Here is a 9,502-nt window from a genome sequence, read left to right as displayed (position 1 = left end):
TTTGCATTTAATATAATATTACTAGCCCAGGAAGAGTAGTTGTTCCCTGGTGAGGATTAATGGGGATCCAAATAAATACATATTTATATAATTTCATTTTCTACTTTAGATTGAGACAGAATTTAAATTGAACTTAAACCTGCGTCATTAAAACATAACCACCTGAATACATATATATTTAAACAAACATCACAAGTCGTAATTCAGGGTTCAAGACAAACAATATTTATAAAGAGACCAGTTTTAATATTAAAAAAAGCATATTTTACATAAAAAAACACTATATTACAGCACTGGGAGTTGTTGTTCTCTGTGTATCAAAACAGGGAATGAAGTCAGCTGTTTAAAAGGAAAGTCAGGAGAGCAGCGCCACCTGCTGGAGGCAGAAGGTTCCTGTTGCTTCAGGAAGCAGCAGAGTCCTTTACTTCTCTCTCTCTCTCTCTAAAGGTCTGATCAGAATCTGTTTAGCCAGGAAACACTCAGCTGCTCCGTCTCAGGAGTCGTTGGGGAGGCCGAACAGTTTGACGGTCCCCGCCTCCCGGTTGTTGTCGTACTTGCCCTCCTTGTCATCGCAGGCGTAGGCCAGCAGCGGCCTCTTGGGGTGCCAGGCAACAGTGAAGGTGGGAGAATCACACTGAACCTCCCACAGCTTCTCTCCTGCACACACACCACAGATGAGGAAGTGTTTACTACCACGTTGTTCAAAACACAAAACCAAGAATCGCGGCTTGCCAAAGTTTCAGTTCCAGCAGATAACAGTTTGCCGTCGGTCTCTCGTACTGACCTGTTTCCACCTCGGCGATGTCGATGAAGTGATCCTCGGAGGCCGAGGCCAACATCTTCCCATCGTGGCTAAAACTCAACGTCCTCACAGGCCAGTCCAGCCTACACCGTCAGCAGCAGTGAGGAGTCCGTGATTCAATATCAGCAAGAGGAGTCAAAATTAAAGATTTTTCAAATGTGTTTTGGATGAAAATGTAAAAGTATTGTGCAACATGAAGCACAGAAAACACGGACCTGGAGAAGCAGCGGACACACACCAGCTCCTCCACGTTCCACAGGCTGACGAGGGCGTCGGCACTTCCTGTGGCAAAGTATTTCCCCGTCGGGTCAAACTTGATACAGATGCAGTTGGACGGGTGAGCGTTGATGGACTGGATGGGCTTCAGCTCTGGATAACTGCAAACACATCGATCCTTTTAGCTCCAAAGCACACGACTACAGACTGTTATACAGTACTACAGACTGTTATACAGTACAGACAGTTCTACAGACTGTTATACAGACAGTTCTACAGACTGTTATACAGTACAGACAGTACTACAGACTGTTATACAGTACAGACAGTTCTACAGACTGTTATACAGTACAGACAGTACTACAGACTGTTATACAGACTGTTATACAGTACAGACAGTACTACAGACTGTTATACAGACAGTTCTACAGACTGTTATACAGTACAGACAGTTCTACAGACTGTTATACAGTACAGACAGTACTACAGACTGTTACACAGTACAGACAGTTCTACAGACTGTTATACAGTACAGACAGTTCTACAGACTGTTATACAGTACAGACAGTACTACAGACTGTTATACAGACTGTTATACAGTACAGACAGTACTACAGACTGTTATACAGACAGTTCTACAGACTGTTATACAGTACAGACAGTTCTACAGACTGTTATACAGTACAGACAGTACTACAGACTGTTACACAGTACAGACAGTTCTACAGACTGTTATACAGTACAGACAGTTCTACAGACTGTTATACAGTACAGACAGTACTACAGACTGTTATACAGTACAGACAGTACTACAGACAGTTCTACAGACTGTTATACAGTACAGACAGTTCTACAGACTGTTATACAGTACAGACAGTACTACAGACTGTTATACAGACAGTTCTACAGACTGTTATACAGTACAGACAGTTCTAAAGGATCTTAACACCAGGTTCAAAAAGAGCCACTAACGTGCTTCGTAGGGATGAAAGTGTCGGGCAACAGGTGAATGAGACCCGTTGTGGAAGAACCCTGAAAGCAAAGCTCCATCTCGCTCTCTGGGTTTCCTTTATGAAGTAAATATGAAGTAAAGTGACGACGCCGTGTTTCAGTTCATGCTCGTTTGATGTTAGGAAACAAATGTTTTATTCCGTGGCTTCGACTAAAGTCAACGCATGGGCTAAAAATTAAAATCCTGCAAACTGTAGAAAACAATCGCACGATGAACGCAGGAGGAGATGTTTGGAAATGAAAGCCTCAACAACACACAAAGGTTTCTAACATCACAGCTTCAGCGGATAGCGGCTTCTCTGCACAGCGAGCCGGTGTCAGGAGTGTGACAACTGATGGAGAGCAAAGTACTCGCACAGCTTCTCATGAATATGTAAGTTGGTGGTAAATCCAGCTTTCGCTGCTTTGCTCCGTTTGGTGTCCTACCTCAGAACGTTGATGCAGCCGTTGCCGTTTGTGAGGAAGAACATGTCGTTGTCGTTGTTCCAGGAGATCTCGTTCACCTCGAACTTGAACTGCTCCTCGGCTCTGGAGCGATGCGTCTTGGCGTCGATGAAGGTCACCACGTCATCTTTGTTCCCAACAGCGATGGTCTGACCATCAGGGCTCCAGCAGATGTTGATGTTCTCTCCTAAAGCACATTAAATACAAGACTTTCAGGGACAAGTGGTTTATCAGAGTTCTCATCTCAAGGGTTTTAACTCATTATGTCCAAAAGCGTGATTTTAAAACCCAAACAATATAAATACTTAATGGGTTTTGCATTATATTAATACGTTTTCTTATCACTTCTTCATGTACACAGAGGGAAGCAGAGCAGCAGGGAGTTTCTCAGTCAGTCGTAGGAGGTGTAATTCAGAACGTGTTACTGTAAAAACTAGCATCTGGAGTCCTGCTGTTAAGCTTCAGGCTGACAGTTTGCAGCCATGCTCACACTTCCCACAGAGCTTCTCACATATTCTTGCTGTTTACACGACTGTTTCATGTTGATCAGAACTCACATCTCGCTCTTATTATTGTTAATTAAAGCAAAACGAATCCATAGGAGGTCTAATTTACATTATATATCGGCAATTTCTATTCTTTTTAAGTTGAAAGATGAAACGACAGCTATTAATATGTATTTTCGAAAGCCCCCGTTGGTCTCACCTTTCGTATTGACAGTGGCGATGCATTTGGTGGTGCGGACGTCCCATATGCGAATGGTCTTGTCTCCGGATGCCGTGACAAACAGATCTGGGTTGGTGGGATGCCAGCAGAGCTGATCCACACTGTCACCGTGACCTCTGTAGTTATTCTCCTTCACCTGGAGACAGAGACACTCGAATTAACAGGTATCCAAACACTTCTGAGTTGTAATCCTGTGTTGGAGACATCAGGAGCTTCTGATATACTGAAGTGCCCACAAACCAAAGCCACCATCTCCTGCAAGTACATGTACACTTAATACAATCCATGCAGCTGTTATTTCAGGTATTTCAACCACACCTTTATGTTTGGCATAATTATGTTTAAGCGTGACAACATTAGAAAATTCATTATAAAGCGAACTATTTAATTTCCTGTGCTTGTGAAGGGACAATGTGTGACAATTAAAAAAATAATGTAACATCAGAATCAGCTTTACTGTCCAAGTGTGTCACATACAATAATTACTCCAGTTGTTGCGTTGCAACATTAATAAAACGTCTATATAACAGTGTTTTTGTAAATTGTAAATAAGAATAGTGCAAATAAATAACGAATGAATAGTTGGATATGTACTGTATATGCATATACAATATATAAAGTAACTCGTCTTTACAGCATGCATGATATCTTTATAGACAAATGCAAATGATATGTACATGTTAAAAACATTAAGCATTCTTAGCTACTTAGCCTAACGTTACATATCCAAGGAGGCTACATGTCGTGGCTATGGCTAATGTAAGCCGACGTGTTCGTAATGTTATATAGAGAACAATCAACAAGGCTGTGATATATTATAGCCTGTAGAATAAAAAACATCAATAGCTAAAGATATAACGGGGACCAAAAGCCTGCACATCCTTCCAGTCAGTAAAACGAGGCTAACGCTAGCATGCTAGCTGAACACCGCACAGCGACTCACCAAACGGTCCTTCTCGAGGATAAAAACACTCGCAGTTTTGTCAAACGAGCCCGAAGCAAGTCTCCTGCCATCACAGCTCCACGCCACCGAGTGTACTTTGGCTGTGTGAGCAGCGAATTCTCTGCTTTTGTTGTTATTTCTGAAGCTCTCTTGCATCTCTTGGTAATACTGAGACGCCATCTTGAAACTCTAAGATTGGAACCAACGGTTTGTGAGCATTACCGCCCCCTTCTGCCTCGGAGGGGAACTACACATGTTAATCCTGTCGCCTAATACACATAAATAAAATAAATAAAATAATTCTTAATAGTAGAATCCAAATATTCCATTGTATTAGTATTTTAAATAATTATTTAATTTGCTCTATACAGAAACCACACCTTTAGTTTAATATTTAGCCGTCCACCTCTGACAAAAAATGCTAAGAAAAGATAATAAGATATACAATATGAAAAACACATTACCACTTCAGTGAGTCAATATTGGCCTAGTAGAGTAAACGTATGGTATTAGTTCTGAAAAATAAAACGAATGTACATTATAACCCAAATTACAAGATAACAAAAACTTTCATTGACATTCAGTCTTTTGGGGTAGAGGAGAAAGTTATAACTATACATGGATAGATACAATATTCTACTTTTACTGAGAGGTGTGTGCGGATTTCTTCTTTAAATAAAGACAAACAACACTGGTTTTAGATTCAATTTATTTCAAGTGATGCTAAAATGAAAATTCAGGTTTTAAAAAACTTTTGAACACCCCATTTATATCCCAAACACACACAATATCTATAGTCACCCAAACTCTGTCAGATACAGTAAATCCCTTTGTTAAGTAGCCACTTGGTAAAACACTATGCGATCAGAACAAGGACCCAAAACATAACCCAGCTGCAGGCCAACTCCACAGCCGCCTGAAGGCCTCGATTCCAGTGGGTTGTTTCATGTGCAGCCTTCATCAACTCCTTCACTCCTGGTCCTTTGCATTAGAATAACACACAACCAATGCACACAACAAAATGCACTTTTAAATGTGATCCTGTGTTTTAAGAAAGAATGACAAGGTGAGAAAGCATCATAGTGCCTTATGTAATTGCATACTCTTCAAAAAATGTTTTCTTAATGTTGCATCACATGTCAGGAAAGCTATATATAGACAGTACAGCCCTACACAATGAAAGTCAAGGAATGCACGGTGAAAAGTGACGGTGAGCACAGTTGACCGAGTAAAGACACAATGAGGGCGTCTCAGAACGTGTGCATACAGGACTCAGTGGAGGAAGGCGTGTGGAAGACATCTTGTTTCTAGTGCTGTGACAGTATTACACACCACACAATGTAATTGAGGACAGATGGGTTTAGAGGCAGGTGTCTGTGGAGAGGTAGACAAAGAAAACAAGGACCTCTTCCATCCAACCCGCTCTAATCCTTCCCTCATTTAACCACTAGTTTAAAAAAGGCTTTCTGTTTGTTTCTGCCAAACGTTTTGCTGCCTGCAAAGTGGGTTCAGTGAAATCTTGAGAACCCTGAGAACGTTTCAGTTTGGCGTGATCTGGTTGGAACTGTGCTACTGTCTTTGCTGTTGTTCCTCTAAACCTGAACTATCAGCCACATGTCTTCTCCACATTCCACCTCTCAAAGCCTTTCGACACACTGATAGTCAATACGCTGAAACCTGGACGGGAGCCTCAGCAGCGAAGGTGGAAGAAAGGGAAAGTGTTTCCTACTTGCAGTGTTCTGTTTACCTCTAACTGTAAATATTGTTTTCACTCAGCCGCCCTCCTCAGCCTCAGGAGGAGAAGACATTCTACATCCCTGCAGACTACAGTCAGGGCTGCACAACTCAACAGACAGTTTGACAAGTTTTAGACTTCAGTGGATGCAGTTTGCTCAGAAAGTCAAGTTTCTTATCACTTTTATTATTATTATTATTATTATTATTATCACTTATTCATAAACACATAATCGGTGTTTGCACTGAGAGAAGAAATCGTTGTTTTTGCAGCTCTTAAAAATGACTTTCACATACAACAAAATGACCTTTATCTATTATTTTCTCACGGATTACGTTCCAATCCCAAATATGTTTCTAATGAAATTCCACGTATGGAGGTTGAGGTGAACTTTGACCCTGGAGAACAGTGTCTGTGTAGTAATCCGGGATAAAATACATTCCCTTGGACCGTGACTCTGGATGCAGTTTAGTTTTATGAGATTGACATTTCTTTCAATTTAGCAGTTTGTCCCAACCCCACTCAAAGATACCCGCCTTCTTTCCAAACCCTGTGTGCAGCAAAGTTTAAATGTAGCCACTGATGAAGCTAATGCTAATATGTGACCATACAATAAATGAATTGTGCAGCCCCGTCACAGCTGGGAGTAAAGGAAAGAAGGGAGCTGATGCTAAACCGTACGGTGCATTCCTTCGGACGACACAAAGAACGGATCCTTTGTGCATCAAATAGAAAACAAACATCGACCTAAAGCTTCGCAGTCGTTGAACAAGTGTCTGAAGAAAACTGAGGTTCTGTGCAAAGAAAAGTGCAGCTTCCCTCGTACGGTCGGGTCAGTCCGACCTCCGGGATCCACAGGTTTGATTTCAGAAACCTTCAAAGCGAAGAAGCGACGTACGGCAGAGGATAACATCAGCCACTGTAGAAAGCCCCACGCGGATGGTGTGTGCTCGTGATTCATTATTCAGGGTTTATTTACATGCAGTTTTAATGAGTTATTAATACTTATTCATTAATACTTTACTGAATTATATCACAGGCCCCATGCAAGTCCAATTAAAGAGTGATTTGAACCCTTTGCTGTGAGACGGCTGAAGGTTTAAGGCCAGAGAGTAAGAAGAAAGCCATGTTTATAAGAAAGTATGAAAACATGTTTGCATCAGAAGACATGAGGGAAAGCAGTCGCAGTCATGAATGTTGGATCATTCAGAGGACGAACTGGGACTTATTATCTGTCAATGTGTAATTTAAATTCCTGAACTAAAGCTGGTTTAAGCCAGCGAGAATAAAGGTTTGATGAAGTCTCATCTACTGACGAGCGACGGATCAGTCTGAGGAGGTGGGGCTCCTACAAGGGGCTTCACACCCCGCGTGTTCGGAACAGTTTATCTGCAGCGTGTTCAGTTCAGAAAAACGACATTTAAACTCTGAACTTTCACTCAGCTTTTACAACATGTGTTGGAGAAAAGCTTGAACCAATAAATGAGCTCCGTGTTGGTCATGTGACTGCGTGTTACGTTTTTAACGGGTTAGTTTACATCTGAAAAAAAAACAACACAAATACAAAAGTACGACAAAGTCAACTTTCCCACTCTGGTTCTGACCCAATAAAGAAAAAGGCTAATGTGTGACCGCACCCTGTAACCCTTCTGATGCGAGAGTGAACGTCGACGACGTCGCTCTCACATCGGCCAATGACAGCACGGATCAGGTGACGGAAACAAGCCCGGGATCCTCAGAGTCCGTCCTAGCACTCCGCGTCGGTGCTGCTGTTCACCGGGCCGGCGCAGACGGTGGGATGTGCGTCCTGATCGAGTGTGACGTGTTCGACTCCGTTTGATTGGACACACTTCTCAGTCCCCAGACTGTGGAGCGGGGACAGACAGACGAGGTCAGAGGTCAAATACTGTGCACATCTGTATCATTTAGTTTTAAAGGCTCGTGGAGCTCAAAGTGCCAAAAGAGTTGTTCTCAATCCGGGTCATCCTTTTCAGAAAGAGACTGTTGAGTTCTTCAAATGTATTCTTTGGCGCGTTGAGCTCCACAAGCCGAGCACTGACTAACACTACTGGCAAGAGGAATTCATGTTTTTGAGTTTTGGGTGCACTGCCCCTTTAAATCAGGACATAACTTGCAACCCCTCGTTAGTGTTTCTGACGCTTCACCTGTTGATGCAGCCGTTGCTGACGGGAGACTCTGCGGTTTCCTTCTCCGACAGAGAGCTGCAGGACCTCCTCTCCTGCCAGGAGCCCACTCTGGGCTCTTTGCCCGATTCCGAGCTCTTCCTCCTGGCCACGACGGGCCCGGGCCCCGACCCCCGTCTCTCTGGGTTGACCCTGGGACCCGCAGAGTCGAAGGGGACGCTCAGCCCCCCCGGCCCCTCTGCATCCTTGCCCGAGTCGCTGCTGGTGCGCCTCCCGTTCAGGCTGTCCAGCGAGGAGACGTGGCTCATCTGGCCCTCGCGCTCATCTGGAGAGGAACAATCACTTTTATGAGTTTGTGTTTTCTTTGTTTTCTTCTTTGTTGTTGTTGATTGTTCACAGCTGGAAGAAGAAACATCTGGCAGTGACAGAGAGAAGACAGCAACAAAGATACAAAGCAGAGCCTCCAGGAAATCAGGCAGGAAACAATCCTTGTGTAACAAGCAGCCATGTTTGTTCTACTGGAGGGCAGCTTACACGTTTCTCATCGTATTAAAAAGAACTTTTTATATTTACTGGCAGGCTTATGCATCACTTATGTTTCCCCCCCCCCACTTTGTTTTCTTCAGCCATTTCTATCATTTAATTAGTTTTCTTTGGATATTTTATTCTCTCAGAAACCTCTGAAGTAAAATAATGAGCATATCATTATTTGTATTATTATTATTGTCAATAATACAAAATAATATAAACAATATCATTAATAATAATAACTAATGTAATAATTAATCTAATAATAATAATAATATTAATTATTATTATATTAATAATCTAATAATAATACAAATAATGAGCATATCATTATTATTATTATTATTATTATTATTGTCAATAATAAAAAATAATATAAACAATATCATTAATAATAATAATTAATATAATTATAATATAATTATTATTATTATATTAATAATAAAATAATAATAAAAATAATAATATTTTTATCTTGTGTTTTTTTCAAATTGCTTTTGAAGGATAAAAAACAATCTTGCTAAGTTATAATAAATCATTTTGGGTTGGTGGTGGTTCCCTTTGTTATAGAAGCATACATACTATAACACTTTGATCTTCCAGGTCTGTTTGACTCATTAATCTCGGTTTGAAAGGATTTTATTTTTTTTAGATGTAACTAACTCGTGTTGAGTCTAAATATTCAGCAGACTTTAAATCAACACTTGTGTTTCATTCGGAGGCCAATCAATCATGGAAACGCAGATAAATCCATGTGAGCGTTGATGTGACCCGGTCGCTCCACAGTGAGTGGACTCTGTGGAGCAGTGCGCCCTCTGCTGGACGCACGCAGACGCAGCAGCTCTGGGTTCACTCGCACCGTGAAGTCTCAGCGGGAGTTGAACCTCTGACCTCTGCAGCGTTACAGCACATTTGAGTGACACAGCAGCAGGATGATTAACAGCTGAACCTCA

The 9,502-nt window shown here is 41.7% G+C and overlaps 2 protein-coding genes across 3 annotated transcripts in view; both read right to left on the bottom strand.

The window, feature by feature from the left end:
• Window positions 1-225: 225 nt before the first annotated feature.
• Window positions 226-4,381, bottom strand: thoc3 (THO complex 3). The gene is made up of 6 exons (XM_029441683.1): window positions 4,143-4,381; window positions 3,179-3,335; window positions 2,456-2,660; window positions 1,018-1,179; window positions 785-885; window positions 226-657 (listed from the first exon to the last, which is right to left on the bottom strand). The coding sequence occupies exons 1-6, from the start codon at window positions 4,320-4,322 to the stop codon at window positions 494-496; spliced, it is 969 nt and encodes a 322-aa protein (XP_029297543.1). The 5' UTR covers window positions 4,323-4,381; the 3' UTR covers window positions 226-493.
• Window positions 4,382-4,840: 459 nt separating this feature from the next.
• The window catches only part of shtn3 (shootin 3), a 34,962-nt gene continuing 30,300 nt past the window's right edge, over window positions 4,841-9,502 (bottom strand). For both annotated transcript variants that reach the window (XM_029442355.1, XM_029442356.1), the window contains exons 16-17: window positions 8,043-8,346; window positions 4,841-7,742 (exon numbers count right to left, since the gene is read on the bottom strand). In XM_029442355.1, coding sequence (XP_029298215.1) covers window positions 7,625-7,742; window positions 8,043-8,346 — 422 coding nt within the window. In that variant the 3' untranslated portion in view covers window positions 4,841-7,624. The remainder of the gene's footprint in view (window positions 7,743-8,042; window positions 8,347-9,502) is intronic.

The sequence above is a fragment of the Cottoperca gobio genome, chromosome 10 (genome assembly GCF_900634415.1).
Source record: "Cottoperca gobio chromosome 10, fCotGob3.1, whole genome shotgun sequence".
Classification (NCBI taxonomy): domain Eukaryota; kingdom Metazoa; phylum Chordata; class Actinopteri; order Perciformes; family Bovichtidae; genus Cottoperca; species Cottoperca gobio.
The sequence above is the reverse complement of the archived record's forward strand: the minus strand, read 5'-3'. Positions and strand labels throughout refer to the sequence as shown.

Coding starts and splice junctions, on each gene's coding strand:
- thoc3 (XM_029441683.1), bottom strand. CDS start 4,322: ATGGCGTCTCAGTATTACCAAGAGATGCAAGAGAGCTTCAGAAATAAC. Junction 3,336..4,142: donor TCCTCGAGAAGGACCGTTTG/GTGAGTCGCTGT, acceptor CTCTGTCTCCAG/GTGAAGGAGAATAACTACAG. Junction 2,661..3,178: donor CGCCACTGTCAATACGAAAG/GTGAGACCAACG, acceptor AATGTGCTTTAG/GAGAGAACATCAACATCTGC.